The sequence below is a fragment of the Xyrauchen texanus genome, chromosome 49 (genome assembly GCF_025860055.1).
Source record: "Xyrauchen texanus isolate HMW12.3.18 chromosome 49, RBS_HiC_50CHRs, whole genome shotgun sequence".
Taxonomy (NCBI): Eukaryota; Metazoa; Chordata; class Actinopteri; order Cypriniformes; family Catostomidae; genus Xyrauchen; species Xyrauchen texanus.
In genome coordinates, this window is record NC_068324.1 from 10,287,602 (window position 1) to 10,309,386 (window position 21,785).

A 21,785-nucleotide genomic window follows, 5' to 3' on the forward strand; every position below is an offset into this window, starting at 1 on the left:
CGTTGGCTGATACATTTTCAGATTTCAGCCTCTACTGACTGTAGTATATTGAGGGAAAAGTTCAGATCCTTTTATTGCGTTTTGAGAGTACATTTTGTTTAGACTTGTTCCGTGTAATGAATGTCCAAAGATGAGATCCACGCAATCCATTTGCCATTGAGTAATGTCTCTTTACTGTAAATATACTTTTATGGTCTTTATGGTCAGTTGTTGACTAGGGCTGAAATGATTAGTTGATGTTATTGACAACGTCGACAATAAAAAATTGTAGACAAAGATTTTCATTATCGAATAGTCGTTTGATCACATTTAATGTAACATGAGATCATATTAAACTGTAATGATGACACGCGAGAGCAGCACTGCAGTTCACGCAAGATTGAGGAGAGGAAGAATTACACAGATCACAGTCCAGATGCTCTTTAAACTTTCCAAACAGCTTCAGGTAATGTAGATCCCAAAGTACAAGGGAATTATACAAAAATACCAAATAAGTAAATAAAGAAGCACACTCGTTGTGGCATAAGTGCAGTCGGAGCTCTTTTAAGGAAACACTCAGTGTTGCATCTTAAATGCAGTTATATTAAGGCGTTATAGCTTTATTTAAGTTCAAATAATACAGAAGCAGATCATGTAATTAATTACAAACTCCGAAACTAGCATTTTTCTGTGCAATCAGCACCTATGAATGTCTCGATCTAAGGGAGAGAGATTGAAACTGCACCCGGCTGAGATACACTGTCGCGGGGACGCTCGTCCCTCGAGCATGTATGCTTAATGCTCCTAGATTATAACGCAATGGCTCATGACTTATTGAATCATAATATATTTGTCACTGTGCATTTCTTATCGTGAAGAAAATAGGTAATAAGCAGCTTTATTAATAAGAGAGAGTTTGTATTTTTTGTGTGTTAAAGATGGATCACGCATATCACTAACGTGTTTAAGAAGCCATGCAACTCCACTCTAATATGCGCCTGCCCCATGCCCTCAAAATGTTTGATAAATTTGGAAGGCTCTTCGGCTATTAAGTGAATTTGCAGAAAGGTGAAATGTTTCCCATCAATACCACTGCCCGCAAGTTCTCTTTCAGTTTCTTACCCTTTAGAGTTACCTACAAATATATATACCTTGGCATAGGTGTGACCAATACATTCTCTAAACTTTTCACTAGGGTGAGTCGAGCAGGATTTCAAATGCTGAGCCGCCTCACTTCCATTATCTGTTGCAGGACGAATCAATTAAATTAAAATGAGTGTACTCCCTTTTACATGCTTATTTCAAAGCATTCTAGTGTTTATTCCCAACAAATTGTTTCGTAGACTAGATGCTCTCATTCTTATGGAATGGTAAATCTGCTAGAATGCGTAAAAGCCTTTTACAACATCCTAAGTCTTTGGGTGGAATGTCTCTGCACAACTTTCAATCTTACTACTGGGCCTCGAATATTCGTCCCATATTGCACTGGCTCTATGAAGATCCTGGGGTAGATGCTCTGTTATGGGTATACATTGCGCCTACCTCATGCTTACTTTCTTTTCTAGCAGCCCTCTGAAGAATTTACAAAAAACCTTGTAAGATCTATGCTCAAAATTTGGAATCAGATGAGATGTCATTTTAGGAATTTTTTTTTACGGCAACAAAATCATCTTTTAAAAATACCTCTAAATGACATTCACTGAATTAAAGGAAAAATACTTTTACGTTTAATTCCGTAAACAATTCTCTGCAAAATATCCTATTGTTATCAAGTGCTTTTGTCTTGTTTTCCATTTTAAAATATATAAAATTACTTTAAAAAAAAAGATGCATTCACCTGAGTAGCATATAAGATATTTAGACTTGCTTTAAGAGAATGTATCGGGAATATATGTGTATTTTTTCACTTTTCTTCACTACTTTTGCAAGTACAGTAAAGACAAATATACTTATATTCAAGATCTACTCCCTAAAAGCAAGTATAAATATCTTATATGCTACTCAGGTGAATTGTTTTTTTTTTAATATATATTTAAAAATATTTGTATTTTTAATATTAAATTCAACATTCTCAGATTTTTGTATTCTGCAGTATAGCTGCTTAAGTAAATGTACATTGTTTTAAATTAGTTTTAGATATTATGTTTGGTAACAAGCCAAAAAAAACAAACAAATCAAAAACTATTCTTTCTGTTCACTTCCATCTTTAACTCACAAAAAAAAAAACCTCTCTTATAAATAAAGCTGTGTATTGCCAATTTTCTTCAGGATAGAAATGCACAGTGACATATATTATGGTTAAAAAAGTCACAAGCCATCACGTTATAATGTAGCTGCATTAAGCTCAAGCGTTCAAGGGACGAGTGTCCCCGCGACAGAGGGCGTGTTCCAAACTAAAGAAAGTAAGTTAATTATTTCACAAAGGGCCCTTTCACAATACTTTTAGTGAAGGCTACATTTAAACTGTGATGCCATGCTCCCTTCAGAGTGCCCACATCAAGAACTCTGTCTTTCGTAGTGAGTAGGTTATAGGGATGATCACTTTCGATTGGAATTCACCTCAGCCGGGTGCAGTTCTCCCCTTTAGATCAGGACACTCCGCAACTCATAGAAAAGGATAAAAGTGAGACTTTTTTACACATACTTCAATAAAATAAATGGTTTCAAGTTTCAATTATAATAAAGTGTTTGCTCAAAAATAAATAAATAACCCTTCTGTTTTCACTGATAATAGAAATTGTGTAATACCGTGATACCGCGAAACCATGATATTTTCTGAAACTATTTGGTCAAGATATTTAAAAAAAAAAGCTATTTAGCAAGAATAGGGGGATGCGTTGAAATAAGAAGAGAAACTTCGGAAGAACATTAATTTTCACTATGTTAATTCTTCCAATTAGTGATAAAGGCAGACTGCGCCACCTTTGCACATAGAATTTAACTTGAGCCAACAGCGAGGTATAGTTTGCAGAAAAGAGAGATGAAAAAGATCCGGTGACATTAATCCCAAGATATTTAAACCCGGACCTATTTAGCTTAATTGGAACCGTTTTTTTAAGACACACGGCCTGCTTATTAACGAGGTGAAACTCACTCTTTTGCAAATACAAATTGTAACCAGAGAATGAACCAAATTTACTCAAAATATTCTTATAAACATATATTATAACAAATTGATGGGATGCCCCAGTAGGGTTACAAACATACAGCAATAAATCGTCAGTGTAAAGAGACATTTTTACTTCAATATTAGAGTGAGTGATTCCTGTAAATAATGAGGAGGACCGCAGAGCAATTGACAATGGCTCAATAGCCAAAGCAAACAGCATGGGGGAAAGCGGACATCGCTGCTGGGTTCCACACCCTAATTTAAAATATTTAGATCGTAAGTCATTGGTGTGTACAGATACCAGAGGTTGAGAATACAGGAGCCGCACCTACGAAATAAAGGCCTCCCCAAACAAAATTTTCTTAGCACAGCAAAAGATACGGCCACTCTACACAATCAAATGCTTTTTCATCATCAAAAGCAATTACCCCTTCAGGAAAAGTAAAGGTATGTTTAGAGTAAATTATATCAAAGAGGTTATGGATGTTGAAAAACTATTTTCTCCCTATAAGGAAACCTGTTTGCTCCTCTGATATTATACCTGGGAATATCTTTTCAAGATGATTATATGCTAGCTGTTGGTCCAGCTTGGAGATGTCGCAATTGAGTTTATGCAGTTTAGCAGTACTAAGCTTATTTAACGCTGCAGAATATGAAATTATTTGTCCCTGTGAAATCGTTAAGTTTTTCCCACAATAAAGAGTGGAAAGTCTCGCTGTTCTGGTTAGTCGCCATAAACGTATCAATTGATGCAGAGATGTAAAATTTTACTTTTAAAAAGTAAATTTATTATTCTATAATATCAGAGAGTTAAATCTCCATGGTGGTGAATAGCGTGGTTGAGCAGACAGCTGGATGTCCACACTAAGGGTGGCATGATCAGAGATAGCAATAGTATGATACTTAACTGATGAAACTTTAGGAATAAAACTATTTTCTATTAAAAAAAAAATGCATGTTAAGTATAACCACCAACTTTTCTCAGTAAAAAAACAAATAAGGATATTGTTTTGTTTTTGTTGTTTTTTTTTCACCTTAAACACAAACATGTCTCATCCTGTTTTTCAAGCTCTCACTTTTCCTCCTGCTGTCACTAGTCTCCTGGTTTCCGTGCCTCTCCACAGCCAGGAGGTGTGTGAGCTGACCCTTTGTGACCCTGTTCTTTCCACCATTTCTCTAGAGGGAAGCAGCAATCTGCAGCTTGAGTGAATCTCACAATGAATGACTGGGCTGCCTATATTGCCCTTGAGTTCATTTTGTTGTGTCACTCTGCTCTGGACAGGGAAAGGGGGAGAATGTTTTATACTCAAGCTGAAAAGTGTTCCAGGTTGCCTGAGGGACAGAGCAGCTAGCTGAGGCCTTGCAAAAGAAAGCAACTAGGGTGCGAAGTTGCTAAGCTCTTGTGATGAGGCGTCAAGGAAAATGGATGGGTGCATGCTAGGTTGGGTTGTGCTGAGTCAGTGACGGAAGTAGGCTTTTGCTAGCTATAGCTTTGGACACATGCTGTCGCTTAGCTTTCAGTACGCTGGAGTTTGCAGTCCCTCTTACTGCCGCTTGATAAACCCTCAATAGCTGCTATACAATTGGTGAAGAAGGGGGTCAAGGTTAAACTTGAACCTCAGCACCATCTTGTTGATAGAAGCTTCACTGAGAACACGAGAATGACTTTGTGTGCTCTTGAGTGTTGCTACCAAGGATTTTACTCCACAACCTACTTCCCAGTAAGGCAATTGTTCTTTTTAATGCTAAACATTTCTAAAATCTTGGTTTTGTACTCTTTTAAGGCTCAGGTATACTTTGTTTTTGCGTGTTCTGGATCGGCTCGCACCTGATAGACCATGTTGCCTTTGTGAATTTTCTGACCGCAAACCAATATGAATGTGTTTGACGCATGCCAAATACAACTTCTTTGTGATACTCTTTTAATAGAGTCAATGGCCAGTGCATGTGCGATGATGTGCACAGACAATGACTGCATCCGTGGGTCTAGAAAATCTGGCTGGTGTATTGTCAAGACACGTAGACTGTTTAATGACAAAATGTATGTAATGTATACTGTGCATGAAGCGATAAGTAACGCAGACAACCATATATACTAAGTATACTCAGGCCTTTTAGTATCCCAATGTTAATGCATCTTGACTGTGATTTATTTCTTACTGTGTTGGTCAGGGTTTACCTAATGTTTTAAATGTCCATTTAACTGCGTAACTGCAAATTTACTGAATTGTTTTTAAGATTTTTGACACTTGTATCAAAGCAACTTACAGTACACATAATACAGGGGAAAATCCCCTTGGTGAATCCTAGTGTTTTGCCCAAATGCATAGTGGTGTTAACTCATGGATTGGCCCATGTGGGTATTGAGACGAGATCCTATGCGGAATTGATCACAAAATCAGAGTCTGAATCGGAGGTGCCAGAACACCGTTCTGGGCCATTCCATCCAAAGTTATCCCCTGATTGCAAGTCATTGTGACGTGCCTCTTAGAGATTCTGACAAACCAGCCAATCATAATTGACCTTGGGATAATTTTCATTAGCATGTAAGTGAGAAAAAGAAACCGAGATATCCTTGTCAAATGGTGTGTTAAATTGCAAATGTGTGCTTTGTAGCGGTGCAATCTTAGTTTAAAAGATCAAATTTACAATGAACCTAAGAAGCCCAGCACCCAACATTTAGTGCTTATTCAAAGCTTGTTTGTTCTTGCAAACAAAGTTTGTCATTTTGGCTCCTGAACTGGCCACGTTTGATTACCACTGCTCTACAGGCAGTTCCTTATGACAACAATTTGTCTGTCTCTGGTTTCTTTTGTAATACCTAATGCCAACCTTGTAAGTTAGTCAAACACTTTGTTATTGCACTCCAGTCCAAGCTCTAGTAACCTAAAAAGTTCTGAATCAGAAGGTTATATTGTTTCACTGAAATGTCAAACTAACATGTGAAATCCATAAATCGATGTTACTACCACGAGAGCCACATGCTATGTGGTATTTGTTAGCCAGGACGGTTTCTCATGAGTGAAACAACTGTGTAAAAATGTCACACAAAGACATTAAAGCTGATTTTTTTTTTCCCCAAAAGTTCATAAAAGCAGCCACTAGTTAAACTCAACACCGATTTAATGGCTAACCTTTTTTTACCTGCTGTTCACTGTTTTTAGGAACTTGAGCAAGCACTACTCAAACAAGACCAAGACTTCCTCTCAGATCTCCTCTGCTTGCTGCTGCAAGGATGTTACCAACGCAGCGACATCACGTAAGTTACCTTGCCATAATCATCTTTCAGTGTTTTTTGTTTTCAAGCCGTTCCAACTGTGAATGTTTTTCAGGGATGCTTCAGGTTTTTTCACAGCCCTCATCTGTGCTCTTGAAGAATCTTGAATAATGTTCGAGCTGTGGTTCTCAACTGGTTTTGTTTCTGATTGTGTGTAATTTCTATACCACTAGCACCACCAAATGGAATTGCAAAAATAAACATTGTGTTCAAAGAAATTCCAGAAAAGTCACTCCGCATTCCACTGGTTTTACCAACAGATAGTCTCGCCTAAACTCACGTCAAAGTTGCTGTGGTAAACGGAGGAATGTTCTGATAGCACTGCAGAGCTGTTATACTTATTAGTGAAATCAACCTACAAATGCCTTACTTACAGTTGACTTCATATTAAGCTGTGATACCAAAAAGTATTTTAACATAAAAACATTACGATAGCTTCAATGTAATCTGGGTAGTATTTTCTTTTACAGAGATTTTGTTCAAGGTTTTCAAAAGGATGTCTTTGTTGGCATTGCCTAGTTTTGCTTCTACCAAGTGACTGATACATTTTCACAAAAATCTTTGATTGGTTGTTGAGAACCATTGTGTTAAAGCTTGTACATGCTATTGCCCAACCCACATCCTGTGTCTGACTCGCATTCAGCTTATTCAACATTATGTGACCAGTTGCCAATAGTAGCTCTATAGTTATTGAGCTAGGTTACCTGCAGCAGTAGTAGGTCAAGGGGCCATTGGCCCCCTTTCCAGTAAAGTGTGTGAGTTATTGTGTGAGTCAGTGCTGTGATGAATGACTGGGCCCCAAAGGGATCTCCTTCCGGTAGCAGTGCCTCATCAGCAGCAAAAAGGAACCATGTTGATTACTAGATAGGCAGGAATGATTCCATTACTCCGGCTGCCCGTTAACTGGACGCTGGGTTTTATTGAATTCGATGGCAACTGGGATCCAGGGGAGGCCACGTGCCACTGGCGTTTCACAGAAGTGCCCTTTTCATTCTACATGTGCATAACACCCCAGCAGAATGGGGGGAGGGAGTGTTACGGATGAGAGGGAGAGAAAGAGAAGGATGGAATGGCAGGGGGCCTGCAGCTGTGAGAGAGAGATCATTCTGCTTTCTTAAGATAAGCCTCCTTTCTACTCTATCTTCACTGTTGTTGTACCAAGGCTCACCCTTGCCCTGTGCCTTGATACAGGAACTGGGTTTAGGGTTGATCAAATTGACCCCACCTGGAAATAATATTTGTTTAGCCCAGTATCACAGCGCTTTCTTTCCAAGCAGAACTTAAATCATATTAATAATTTATTAGTGAATTATAATAATTTAAAAGGATGAGGATGTTCCTGTAAGGCCCTAACTTGTCTGCTTTTTTTTGTCAAATAAACTGAATTATATAATGCAGAATTACTTCCTGCTGTCACAGGTCTGTTGACCATGGCCCTGTTGACACAATTTTAAAGAATAAGTTTACCCTAAATGTATTATCTTATTTACTCACCCACATGCTCTCTCAAACTCGTATGAATTACTTTCTTCTTTGGAACATAAACACAAACAGTGAAGGATGTGTTTTTTCAATTGGGTCCCAAAAGTTTTAATCTCAAAAAAGGTTGTGCCAAGAAGCAAAAAGGTAATCCAATACAATCGCTTTGTGATAAACGGGCCAAAATTGAAGTTCTATTCACTGTAAAGCTTGATGTCGGCAGTCTCCTTGACACGTTCATGAGAGAAGCTGTTCACACTTGCACGCACCTGACTTAAATTTTGGTCTGTTACTCACCCAAGTCAGGTTGTACTGGATTATAAAATATCTTTGTTTGTAATCCCAGAAGAAAGTCATGAGTTTGAGATGGCAAAAGCTTGAGTAAATGATGAGAGAATTTTAAATTTTGTGTGAACTAAGCCTTTAAGTTCTAAGTCAGTGCTTCTTTACATTCAGAATTGCATTATTTAATGGACCCCGTTTATGCCTTTGTTAAAATTTGCATTGTGCACTCTGTGTAAATGGAGTCCAAAACATTTTGAGATCCACCTCGAATATGAGAGAAATGCATGTAACCACATTGGACACATACTCGTCCATCAATCAAACTCAGTGCTAAAACTGGAGTTTTACATTTTGCCAGTTACGTGTGGTTTTGAAAGGAAATAACCAAAGCAAAATAGCATGCAGTGGCATACACACAAAGTTCAGTTAAAGTTTTTTTTTTTTTTTTATCCTTTCAGGATTCAGTCCTTTAGCAGTTACCTGGAAGACATTATCAATTACCGTTGGGTACTGGAGGAAGGCAAGCCCAACCCACTGAATGAGCACACATTTGAGGAGCTACCGCCCCGCACACAGGTGGAGCTCTTACACAGGCTCTGTGACTATCGTCTTGATGCTGCTGATGTCTTCGACCGGCTCAAGGTAGCAACCTTGTTTATGAGCATCATTTAAGAAACAAAATCTGTTTCTTAGAAGTGATCAAAAAGGTTTTGGTCTAAAAGGGATCCTGGGTTTGCAGGGCCTGGATGCAGACAGTTTGCGTGTTGAGCCTCTTGGCCAAGATGGAAATGGAGCCCTCTACTGGTACTTTTATGGTACACGGCTGTACAAAGAGGAGCCAGTCAAACCAATGTCTCCCCAATACAGGTATAGATTGTCACAAGAGGCTGCAATGCCACATGGATAGAAAAACTTAAATGCATGACAGAAATTGTGAGTAACTAGTTTACTGTATCTCTATTCATGCATACCATTTTCACAGTGAGATTCTTGACAAAGTGCCTGAGAAGAAAAGAAGAGGGAGGCCACCAAAGAAGAAGCTTGAGGATACACTTCCAATGTAAGAGCTCTTCAAACATCCATTAATTGAATTGTACATAATACTGTTTTATAAATCTGGAACTAGATTACAAAATACACCAATTTAACAGTATAGTTTGGCACTGTGCAGATTATTTATTTAAAAAGGCAAGGTTTCATTTGTTTTCTTCATTGATTGTGGTTTTTTTTAGGGAGGAGGAGATGGAGGAGGAGAGCATGAACGCAGAGGAGGAGAGTACTGAAGAATCTAAACCTGTTCTGGAAGAGTCACATGGTGAGATTTGCTGAGGAAGCTCTATGATATATTTTGGGTGTGAAGATGTTAAACTGCCACAGAACCATTTTTCCTTCATTTCATTCTGCATCGTATGTGGCCTACTGTAATGCACATCAGCTGCAATGTGCATAAAACACTCTTTTAGCAAAAGCATGAAAAGCAGAGCTTTCATGACAACTGGATATGCTAGCTTTCAAGCTGGAGCTACAGGGTAGCATTTGACACAGTGTTAGCTGGATACTTTGTGTGTTGTTACAATTTGTATAATACTATTTTCATTTTCGTGGCACTTTTCCATCCTTTAGCCGATTTTAGAAAGTCAGTTCTCAACAACAGCTGTGAATGTCATACCATTGATCTTTAAGTAAACTATTTGGTTAATGTATTACCAGAGCGGAAGTGTGGGACCTGGTCTCTGGTGTGTGACACAGAGGAGCAATGGACCAGTCTTGCAGAGAGTATTAAGGACAAAATCTCCCCTCATGACCGGCACCTACACCGCATCATCACTCAAAACTTCCTGCCTGAGATCAGTAACATGATTGAATACAAGGTGAGACTCTTCACTCGGTCTTATCTGAATCTGCATGTTACGTAGTAATGAGTCATTTTATCAGTCAAACGATGATTTGACTGATGATTGATTACAAAACATGTTTTCAGATAAACATGTTTCAGATAAACATTTGTTTAAAACTTGTCAGTAATTAGGATGTTTTCAAATTACAGTACAGTTTTACTTAGTAATCAAGTTTTGTTAAGATTTGAACTTTCCCTTTTTTCTTACAGTAGATCATTTTTGTGTAACGCAATACCACTGCTTGAACACAATTCATAACTGGTTGGTACTTAAGTTGTTTTTCTTTGTGTTTTTACGAAAACCCTGCAGGGTCAATTGTTCTTGGAGGCAATGGCAGCTGCTTCAGAATATTTTGTATTGGATTTCTAATGCATAAAGATGTTTTAAGTGTTTAAGATTATTTAGATTTTTGTGGTATTGAGGAATTCAATGCCTGATCTTTTGTGTCAGTGAAAAACCTTTTGCATGATGGTATGCGCAGTGTACTGCATGCCATTTCTTTGGCTAATCAAGACCTATTACAGTGTCTCGTTGCCATAGCTACCCTGCTACCAGCAATCATCATTACATACCCTCACTGTAAAAATGCATATCTGGCATCAGTTCTTCTAACTGCAGCTTAGGAAAATATGTGAAGTTCATGATGTTGGAAGTGATTCATTGCACCCAAATACTTAGTCTTTCATAACCTTGATGCTGCAGGTTTTAACGTTGACAATTGCTGCCTCATATTAGACCCCCCCCCCCACTCTCTCGCTCACACATGCACACACTCACAGCCCTGTCAGAGACAAGCCATCTAGCCGTCGACGTGTGCCAGACTCTCACCTTGAGGCGAGCTGGAGCATAGTGATTGACGGTCTGCAGCTTTGCAGGTTTTTTGACCTCTTATTTGGTGATACCAGAGGCAATCCATCTTCTACCATGGGATTAAGTGTTGTGGTGTAATGCACAAAGCATAAAGACCTGCATATACTGAGATACGGGGGAAGGGGGCTGCTGTCCATTCAAATGGTTACATTTTGATGGGCCTCGGTCACCATGGGCACCATAGGGCTCCCTTTGGCTGTTTGTTTTGCGATGACCCTTTTAGCCTCCTGCTAAACAAAGGGCATACAGGGGAGGGGGAGATGTCCCCCAATTGACCTACCTGACACCCACATATGTATGCAACCACAAGTGACAACATTATTTTTCCCCAGGAGAAAGAAATGACGCTGAAGCTACTGAATCCATCTGCGGAAGGCAACGACAACAACCATACTGAACAACACAGCAGCAAAGAGGATGAGGTGAGGTTTTTAAATGTGCCAAAGTATTTCGTTTTTTTATTTTGTGTATACTGTATAATGTAATGCCATAGTTTAAAATATGTATTTCTATAGAGGTTGTGCTCAATTACATTTTTGGGTGAACTATATACATAATGAAAACAAATCCCTATTAACTTCCTTTACTGTGGGAATGTTTCTAAAGTAAGGAAACGCTATAGACCAGATACCTTATTTTTTGATCTGTCAAAATGACTGAAATAATTTATGTTTTTAAATTCAAAATATTTTCCATTAACGCAACATCTGTATATATGTCAGCAGACTTGGGTCACAAGCGAGATGGAGCAGAAGCAGACAGAGGAGGACCTGGAAAGGCAAGCCTTGCTTGCTGAACAACGGAGAGAAGAAGAGAGACTGCTTCAGGAAGAACGGGAGAGAGAGGAACAAGAGAAAGTCAAAGCTGTAGAGGGTGAGGTACTCTTCACTCACTCACTTTTGCACAAGACTTCCTTAGTACTGTCTCAGACTCGTAAGCTCAAAGTTTCCCCACAAGCTTGATAAAACACACTGACGCTAGAGCACATTCTGTGGTCTTATCTCAACATGGCAGTTTTGAAGTCAGCATGCTTTTAACCTAAGGCTGCTTTAATCACCCAAATAACTGAGGTAGAGGAAACTATCAGCCTCACTCCCAGCTCTGATATCCTCTGTCAGAAGGTTAATTAACTGTTGATTGTGCTGCTGCTGATGCGCCCATCCACATTAATGTATTATGGATGAAGATCGAGCCTGCAGTTCTCTCCAGTGGTTTCTTCCTTCCAGCCTCTTTAATCCTCCCAGCAGGGTGTGCCAGTCAGGGCCTTTAATGATAGAACATAAAGCCCTTCTCCCCTTTATCTTGCCTGTGCACTTTGATCAAATGTGCCGTCTAAAGTTGAGTGATGAATCGTTCCCTTTGCTACTATATATTGTTTGCCAACTTTTCATCAGCCTGGCCTAGCCAGACATGGTCAGGTAACAGGTGCTCTATTAATGGTAAAAAGAAGTTTAAAGTGACCATAGCTTTGTGTTGTGAATGTTTTGCTTTTATGTTTAGAACGTGCACGTAGAAGGAAGCAGCGAGAGGAGAAGGCCTGGTTGCTCTCCCAAGGAAAAGAACTTCCCCCCGAGTTGCTGAATCTGGAGACCCACTCACCTATTCGCCGAGCACGCCGTACTAAGGAGTTGTAAGGACTTTGCTTTAACCTTCAATCTCAGTACAAGATAACCTGATTAGATATACAGTATGTCTTTATTTTAAAAAGTACATCACCTTAAATTACTAATAACTAATTTAAAATGAAGAACTAACTTTTAAATAACTGATTTTACTTGCTAATTACACTTATGAATATACTGTATGCTGTATACTAATTTTTCTTTCCCATTGTAGCTATGAAATGGATGACGATTACACTGCTCTCTACAAAGGTAAGTTTAGACAATGTTGGTTGGGTTGTGGTCAAACTACAGTGTGTTTTTCCTCATTAAACATCTGTAGCAGTTTCACTAAGTGAATGTAAAATACATTTGTCTTCAGTTTTGGAGGCCCTCAAAGCTCACAAAGATGCCTGGCCCTTCATGGAGCCTGTTGATGAGTCTTACGCACCCAACTATCACGAAATCATACAGGTTGGCATTAAAGCTGTTTTTAAGAAATGTGTTGGCCCATTTAAGTATATTTCAATACGATTTGTCAAATGTTTTGTCAGACTCCAATGGACCTGTCCACGATTGAGAGAAAGCTGAATGATGGAGAGTATGTTGCCAAGGAGGAGTTTGTGGCTGATGTAAAGCTAATGTTTGAGAACTGTCTGGAATACAATGGAGAGGAGAGTGGTAAATATTACGTCAATCCATTTATTTATACCCAAATTATTGGCTTTCAAGCAGAAGTGAAATTCTTTAAAAAAAAATTATCTATTCATCAAAATGACGGAATGTGTAGTAATGTTAAGACGTTTGTGTGTGATAAACAAATCAAGACATGTTAGAAATGGAGGTATGTGGAGAGGCTCTGACATTGATTAATAGCGTGATTGAGCTGTCCTCCGGTGTGCCAGGTCCTGCAGTGCCACAGAGAAATTCCTGCCCCTTAGCTCCCCTCTCTGGAACCATCCATCCATCAGAATGCACTCCCCTGGGTGTGGCTGGGTCAGAGGTCAACTGTGGATCTGTGACCTGGTTGTTGTGCTTGCTCTGCATGGGGAGGGGGGTGTATGTCTCTCTCTCTCTCTCTCTCATACCTGTCTGTTTGCCTCCTCAGAATACACAATAATGTCTGAGTCCTTGGAACACTGCTTTGGCCGAGCCTTACTAAAGCACTTTCCCTCTGAGGATGGTGACACAGATGAGGAGTTTCATGTGAACAGTGAAGACCGTGACCGCAAGGAAAAGAAAAAGAGCAAAAGTCACAGACAGTCTGGACCTGAGAGCTTGATCAAAGCCACAGAGCAGGTTCAAAAACGCAAATCTTCCAACAGTGGTAAGGGAAACAATCAGCAACAAGACAAACCCAATTTCACTCAACAACCCCCTCCCCCAAACTACAGCAATGGTCCCTCACATCTCCATAATATCAATCCAGGACAGCAACAGCCTGGCACATTACATCCTGCTCAACAGGTTAGACCACACTGTAAATTTGTTTATTGTTTACAGTAGAAAATAGATGTTTTGATAACTATTATTATAGTGTTCTCCCTGTGCACGTGTTATTGTCATTACTCCAAAAGTGATGTGTTCTTTTTTTCCCATAGTTTCATCAGCCTGCAGGTCCTCCAGGACCAGGAATGTATGCCCATCATATGATGATTGACCCTCAGTATCCATACCCTGGACAGCGACCCCTCATGTCCAGGCCATCAGAGGACCATGGACCTCAGCACATGCCTCACTACAGCATGCAGGTATGTTTTCCTTCATCCAGCAGTATTAGTTTTGAAAATGCTGTCCATTCATTCACCTTGAAGGTTATTCATAATGTTTTATATATCTTTTGTCTTCATAAGAATTCCCTCTTAAGTGGTCCACATCTTAGACCCAGATACCCAGTAGGAACCGATGTAAGGCCGCTTCAACCTCCACATCAGCAACCTTCCTATCCTGGACCCACTCATGGCCCTTCCCTGGGCCCAAGGCCAGTGGCCTTTCAGCCTGGAGGTCTCTGTGCCCCTCCAACTGAGGGCAATATGTACCCTTCACACCAGCATTCAGAAGGACAGCCCATGCAAACTGTGGGGAACAGGTACCCTAGGCCAGGTGTCCCAATGCATAGTTCCTACCCTCCTTATGGTCCCCATGGCATGAACATGCCCATTATGTGGCCACCCATGAACCATCAAGGACAGCAGACACCTGGTGGACCAATGATACAAGAACAGAGTGCGACTAGCCAGCATCCATACAATCATAGCATGATCCATCCTCCACACAGTGTTGGTTATGCAATAGCAAATGGTCCATATAGAATGCCCTCTATTAACTCTCACGGTCTCATTGGTCAAAAACCACCAGGGGCCCCTCAGGACTCAAGGCCAATTTTAGCATCTATGATTGATAGTCCCGAGATGATTGCCCTCCAGCAACTCTCTGCCTCATCATCCCAAAATGTTGGCGACTTCCAGCCCACCCTACAAAGTGGAGGTACAACGGCACTGTCTTCTGAAAACCATCTCTTCAGGCCTTCTAGAGATGGTGTTATTGACAACCAGCACACAATGATATCCCCCAAAGGTAGGAGTGGCTATCCGTTCATATTTTTGGGATTTCACTAATTGCTTTCTAGGAGAGATTGAATGTTTGATGGATGTCTCCTGCATGATTTAAGCATATTTTAACACCATTTTATATCCTGACAGGTTCAAATACAAAATCTGGTGATAATCAGTTGCCTGGAGAAAATTGTGATCTGATTGAGGCAGACAGTCGCTTTTGTCCAAATCAAACAGAAAAATCAGAGCAGCCTAATAGCTCTCTGCAAAACCCTACGGTGCTGGACTGGCATAGACCAACACAGAGACAAACGTCACTGGGGAAATCTCCTGCATCAGTTTCTACTACAAGCAAAGAATGTTCAAAGCAGAATGAAGACAAACATAATCGACTAAATCTAGAAACACCTCACAACAGTGACCAACCCAATTTACTAAATGCTACCCAACTAGTACCCCAGCAGCATAAGTCTGTGGAGGATCCTTCAAAATTTTCCCCAAATTGTTCTCAGCAGATGCCCCAGAAAACACTAGATGCAATGCCCCAGCATCCCCCTCAACAAATCCATCAAAATGTTCCAACACAATTTATTGGGAATGGCTCTCTAAGGCAATCCCAGAATGTTCCTCCACACATGCTGCAGAATCTTCCTCAACAAATGTCACAAAATGTATCTCATCAGTACCCTCAAAATGGCTTACAGCAAGTACCACACAATGGATCTGTCAAAGGCCCACAGACAGGAGCTCTCCATGGAATGCCACAGATTGCACTTCAGGGGGGACAGCATGGCGTTCATCAGCCTGTAACCCTCAGCTCTCTACCTCCCAGCCACCCTGTATCTCATCCACTTGCGCAGCCCTCTCCGGCTGATCAGGGAGACCAAAGGCCTTGTGAGCCTACCAGTAGGATAGTATCAGATGGGATCACCGTTTCCCAAGATGGCAGCAATCCTAAACTGAGGACGGACTGTGCCAATGGACTTTACAAACAACAGCCCTTCAGTCCGGAAAACCAAACCCAGCTGGGAAAGCAGGGTCCAGAACCACTTCTCAATCATGCTTGTCCAACACACTCTCAGGGTCCAGAGAGCACCACCATGGCTCAATACAATGTAAATCAGCCAACACGTCAACAATTCAGCCCACATATAGGTAAACAATTACACCCCTCAAACCACCAACCTTACCCAAACCAGGGACCTCTATCAAAGACAAATAGCCCTCATCATAATCCTGCACGTTTTCCTGCTTATCAACAGCAAGCTGTTCCATACCAATATCACATGGCAACACCGCATCATCAGAGCCTTCCGAGCATGTATCCTCAGTACCAGCAGCAACAGTTCTATCAGCTGCACAGACATGGCAGACCTGGATTTCCCACTGAAGAGTGGCCTAGACCTCCATACCAGCCTCAACACCAAATGATGCCCAATTCTTACCCATCACCATTAGTTGGCAGTTTTAATGGCCGGCAGCCGAAAAACACCATGTCTCCTCAGGGCTCGGATGGATCTAGTGGGAGCTTAATGTCACCGAGTTCTTTACCAGATGGGTCTCATAGCAGCGCTTTGGAAAGCAGGGAGGATGGCAGCCCTGCCAAGCAGGCAAGAACTGAAGAGCCTTCTGGGCACTCCGACAGCCCGAAAGAGATCTTGGACCTGGACAGCCATAATGCTGCAGCCCGAAATCGTATTTCAGCTCAGCCACACCCCAGTTTCTCTTATGGCCCTCGTGCCATGTATTCCAGCATGCAGCAAGGTGGTGCACCTATGATGGCAGGTGTGTCATATTCCAGCCACCAATTTCCCAGCAGACAATTTGCCCAACAGCATCCTCATCCACATTTGATGGAAGCCTTACAGAGGCCCCAACACCTACCTTTCTTCCCAAGCCAAACTCGCATGGCTATATACAGGCATTCAAATGTTGCAGGACACTTCCAGGGAATGGTCGTTCCACAAAGAGCAGTGGTTGGAGAACAATTTCTTCGGACTGGGTAAGAGATAATTTACCTCCAAGTCCTCATGATAAGATAGATCTGAGAGATAGAGTTGAACAAATATCTAATCAATATACAATTCCAATAGAATTGTAATAAATAAAAAAATAAATTTATTTTGTAATAAATTACAAAAATAATTTATCAACAAATTTGATTTATTTACATATGACTAATGCTTTCACATCAATATTTCTCACCTGTAGTAACTTTTGTTCTTGTCTGATAGGCAGCAGTTGTTGGGAACAGCATCTCCCAATGGCCCAGGCAATAAACAAGGAATATGAAAGGTGAGATTGCAGCGGTAGAATGAATACATTCTACAACACTTTTACAACCTGGAATATACATGGAGAGATGGAGAACACAATGACAGAAATTAGGAAGATTGTTGAAAATATAATTTGTTACACCAATTGGAGTCTCACTCCTCAGACAGGCTTCTGTTATAGTGTTACCTTCAAAAATTAAAACGTTTTTTGGAACACTGGTAACCCAACCTGCATTCGGCAGTCATTTACAATGAGGAGGGAAAGGAATGTCTCGCAGTGCCAGGAGATATGCTCAACGAGCTGAACCATTGACCAAGGAAAAGCTGTGAATATTTGAATGTGAATTGTGCCCTCTCTTTAGTGCTCAAATGCGGTTTATACACATAAATACTGGTCTGCAGCTTGCGTTTTTCTTTTGGAATGTCTTTTTCACCTCATTCCCTGTAGGAATAACATCTCCGAGGCTTCTTCGCGTGGGCAGTTAAAGGAGTAAAGAAACTGGATGTTGTTAATGAGAAGAGTTATGTCATTTACCAGTTGGTGTTCCTTATCAAAGTTAAACTCAGGTGTAATAAAAAAGTTACTGATTCTTCTGGACCTCTTTCCAAGCTCCATGGACAAACTAGGCTCAGTTGCCTTCATGTACATGTTGAATGTTCTGTGAATGATTTTAGATAATGCAACACAAGGAATAAAAGATGGATCTTCTGCTCCACTGGGAAACACCACACCTGGAGTGTTTTTATGAGGTGGTGTTCACTTCAACTAAAACACATTATCCACTTAAGTTCTGGTGTTATGCATCCTTTTAATGATGAACCAACTTGAAGATTGTCTTTGATTTACATAGACTGGCAGAGAACCCGGCTGCTCTATTTGTTATGCACTAGGAATAGTCTTTCATACTGGAATTAGTGACCTTGGACTAAAAATAGATGTGTGCTTTGTGTGAGACTAAATTCTACAACATTTTCTTAAGTTGTCTCTTTATCTAATGTGTGTCTGATTGTCTCTTATTGATGTGTCCTGCTAGTTTGAATATGCACAGAATGAATAATCAGGTTTTAAACACTGGGATATACATTTGTCACTTCTACACAGACTGGGGGGGGGGGGGGTTGGCATGGTTTCATTGAAGGCCGGTTTATTGTTTGTTATCTGATGCCATTCTTTATTGGTCATCTTAAAATGTTTTGTTTTCACATACTGGAATGGAAATTGATATTGTCACAAAAGACAACCAACTAGAGTTGTAGTGATGAGAGAGCACAAATTAGCCATAAACCGGCTAGATGTTCTCTTGTAAAAGCACCACTGTAGCTCCTTTTATCAAATGGGAAAAATGTCAATGTGTTCATATTTTACATTAATGCTTCCTCTTTTAATTCAGTGTACTGAATATGTCCTCAGGTTGCAGTGGTTTTAATACGGGTATTGTAAATGAATATTCAGTGAAAAATATGAATTAAATGTCACTGGAACTGTGGAAATTAACCTCAATTCATCTTAAGCCAGTGAATGATCTTAACTGTGTGTGCGTGCGTGCGTGCGTGCGTGCGTGTGCGTGTGTGTGTGTGTGTGTGTGTGTGTGTGTGTTTCTCAGTATAACTGCAAGTAACAGGAACAAAGCAAGCTGTTGTTGTGGTTAATAGCATTTGTCACACTGTTCTTTAAAATCATCTGGCAATTTTTTTTTATGCATTAAATGGGGTGTGCTGACTTGGAATTGGAGGTTGTGCTTTAAATTCATTTTCATAGGTCCTATTACTGTTGTCCTGCACTAAAAATTATTATTTTGAGTATGTAATATGGATTACACTCTTGGCTCATCTGAACAAACCATAAAAAATCCAGCTTATTTATGATATAGCAGCAAGAAAATCTACCTCATTAAGCCAGAATTTGGCACATTCTCCATTCCCTTCTTAGACACTCACAAAGATAACTTGTTTGATGTATAGGTCTCTGTGGAACAGAAATGGGCATTTCCCAGTGGGCATTTTCAAACCAGGATGGGCATTTTACAACCGCTTTACTCATTGTGCCTACTACATAGAGATTCCCTACATTCTTTGGATAGTGGAAAAAACCCATCCTGGTTTGGAAATGCCCACTGATAAATACACACAGATTCCCTACTTTCATTGGATAGTTTAAAAACGCCCATCCTGGTTTGGGAAAACGTCTTACAGACACCCGTCTCATTTTGTCACTTGCTTATGTGTTTGTACTCTGAATCCTTAATATGTCCACTTGTAAAACCAAACAAATGATCATAAATTTTTCAGTGCCAAGTTTGAACATAAAACATCTGCATTCCACATTTTGAATGTTTGTGCGTTTCACCACCATCACTGAAATGAAGACAGTGTCCTAGTTTGACAATTGATGTTCATGTTGTTGCTCTCATTTAGAGTTGCGTAGGATCCAAACTGAAGTCAGTGGAAAACCGGATGTACATCTTGTACAAAGGATTTGTCTGATATTTGTGATGCATTTTCCCAGAAACCTGAGTGAGTGTATCATGTCTGGCTGTGATATTTTAACAGTAAATAGTTTTTCCTGTACACGTCAAGTGTTACATATGTATGAATCATGAATGCTGTCTAACTTTTTTGTGTAAATCTGTTTTTGTTCACCAGTGAATTTCTATCATTTTAGTAATGTCTTGTAAATATTGTCATTTTCAGCTGTTCAAATGTAAAGGGATCATTAAGTTGTAATGGACTGCAAGATTGTGTGGAGATGTGTTTTATTTTCTCTGTTTTCATGTATTCATTGGTGGGTAAAAGATGTCTCTCTTGAAATCCAGTCTTCAAACATCTCTGCTGTCAACTATTCTGTCTGCACTAGTTCAGCAAATAGTTGGTTAAATGTGAAACATATTTATTTGCTCTTTAGGTCTGTAAATCTTTAATATAAACATGCCCCCTCCTCCCCCCAATTCAATAGCATGATGGCATTCAAAAGGACCTCTAAAACGTTCATTTTTATATGAAGTTCTTACCTGACTGGCAAATTATTTTGGAAATAGAATTATTTTCAATACTGTACATTTCTTAGAATAAATTTTGTTTAATTAGATCTTTCTCTCTCTCTCTCTGTGTGTGTGTGTGTGTGTGTGTGTGTGTGTGTGTGTGTGTGTGTGTGTGTGTGTGTGTGTGTGTGTGTGTGTGTGTCATTTAGATGTCATGACAATCCTTTACCATCCTAGACCAGATTACACTGTATGCACTATAGTTCACTATTATCTACACAGTAAATTAGTACAAAGACATAAATATTCATGTTCAAGTGTTCATGCCTATATACTAACTCAGAAAAGTGGGTCTCAAACATTTCATTCAGGGTTCAACACTACTGAGCGACATGAGTGAAAGATAAAAAGTTAACAATCATCACCTATTGCTTTAGACACTTTTAAACGTTAAAAAACAAGGCTGAAATTGAATTTATCCACCTTATTCCTGGGAGGCTTACTGGGGAATCAGACACAGGATGAACTTCCACCAGAAGTCATTCTGTAGCATTTGCTCATGTAGGCAGCGGTCATTTAGACCCCGTTTACAGCTGGTATTAGTATGTGATTTGGATGATCCGATGACAAGTGTTCTTATAAGTGAGCACTATATACAGGTTTAAATCGGTGCAAAACATTTTGTGATGGAATCACAAAAAACACATACTGAGGTAGTCAAAATCACATATAAAACACTGTAAACCCCGGGATGCAGCGAAGGGCCACTCTTTATCTGTCAATCAACCGCTGCGCTAACTCAAGAGTTTAAACGGTTCATGAGTCTGATGACGCATGGCTTTAAGAGGAACTAACTGTCCGATCGGGGAAAATGGAAAAAGAGTTTGCGTATACATGTACAAGATCTTTACGGATCTTCTTCAGTGATGTTGTGTACACTTACAACTCTTAACTCTTAAGTAATATGTTATTCAAATCATATGTGACAGTGTAGAGTCTACACTGACTCTGCTTGAAGAAATGTAGTTTCAGTAAATTGCAGCTGATGTTCCACTGGCGGAAGGGAACATCTACTGTGGTTAAAGACTGAAACTGGTGACAATGAAAAAAAGAAGTACAGGACAAGCAGTGTGCAAAACCTGATTCTTTGAAACTACAGAGTTGTTGTAAATTTCCCAGTTGAAAAGTATACTGCTTCTACTCAAGTAAAATGACCACCTGGCTATCGTAGTATTAATGTAGTTCCCCATTCTCAGACACATTTGAAAATTGAATAAATTAATCAAGGACATCCATTCAGCATATGTTTACATAGAAAAGAAATTTTAAAAAGACACAAAAACTCATTCAGTTGAAATGGCCCCTAATTCATTAGTTCATGAAAGAGGTGTAACGATCCATTGATCTGGAATGGTGTATCGATTAAATAATCAAGGATGTGATGTCATCGATGCAACACAAACATCGATCGCCAGACT

The 21,785-nt window shown here is 39.8% G+C and overlaps 1 protein-coding gene across 3 annotated transcripts in view; it reads left to right on the forward strand.

The window, feature by feature from the left end:
* Positions 1–20,375, forward strand: part of LOC127640719 (chromatin remodeling regulator CECR2-like) — a 40,922-nt gene extending 20,547 nt beyond the window's left edge. Inside the window, exons 2-19 of one of the 3 annotated variants that reach the window (XM_052123430.1) lie at positions 6,253–6,347; positions 8,588–8,771; positions 8,869–8,996; positions 9,112–9,189; positions 9,362–9,444; positions 9,840–10,000; positions 11,230–11,319; positions 11,623–11,770; positions 12,398–12,527; positions 12,734–12,771; positions 12,881–12,972; positions 13,053–13,179; positions 13,607–13,965; positions 14,100–14,249; positions 14,352–15,075; positions 15,201–17,055; positions 17,288–17,348; positions 19,745–20,375. In XM_052123430.1, coding sequence (XP_051979390.1) covers positions 6,253–6,347; positions 8,588–8,771; positions 8,869–8,996; positions 9,112–9,189; positions 9,362–9,444; positions 9,840–10,000; positions 11,230–11,319; positions 11,623–11,770; positions 12,398–12,527; positions 12,734–12,771; positions 12,881–12,972; positions 13,053–13,179; positions 13,607–13,965; positions 14,100–14,249; positions 14,352–15,075; positions 15,201–17,055; positions 17,288–17,345 — 4,500 coding nt within the window. In that variant the 3' untranslated portion in view covers positions 17,346–17,348; positions 19,745–20,375. Of the gene's footprint in view, positions 1–6,252; positions 6,348–8,587; positions 8,772–8,868; positions 8,997–9,111; positions 9,190–9,361; positions 9,445–9,839; positions 10,001–11,229; positions 11,320–11,622; positions 11,771–12,397; positions 12,528–12,733; positions 12,772–12,880; positions 12,973–13,052; positions 13,180–13,606; positions 13,966–14,099; positions 14,250–14,351; positions 15,076–15,200; positions 17,056–17,287 lie in introns of all 3 variants that reach the window. The other 2 variants (XM_052123429.1, XM_052123428.1) reach the window with 2 other exon arrangements.
* The last annotated feature ends 1,410 nt before the right edge of the window (positions 20,376–21,785 follow it).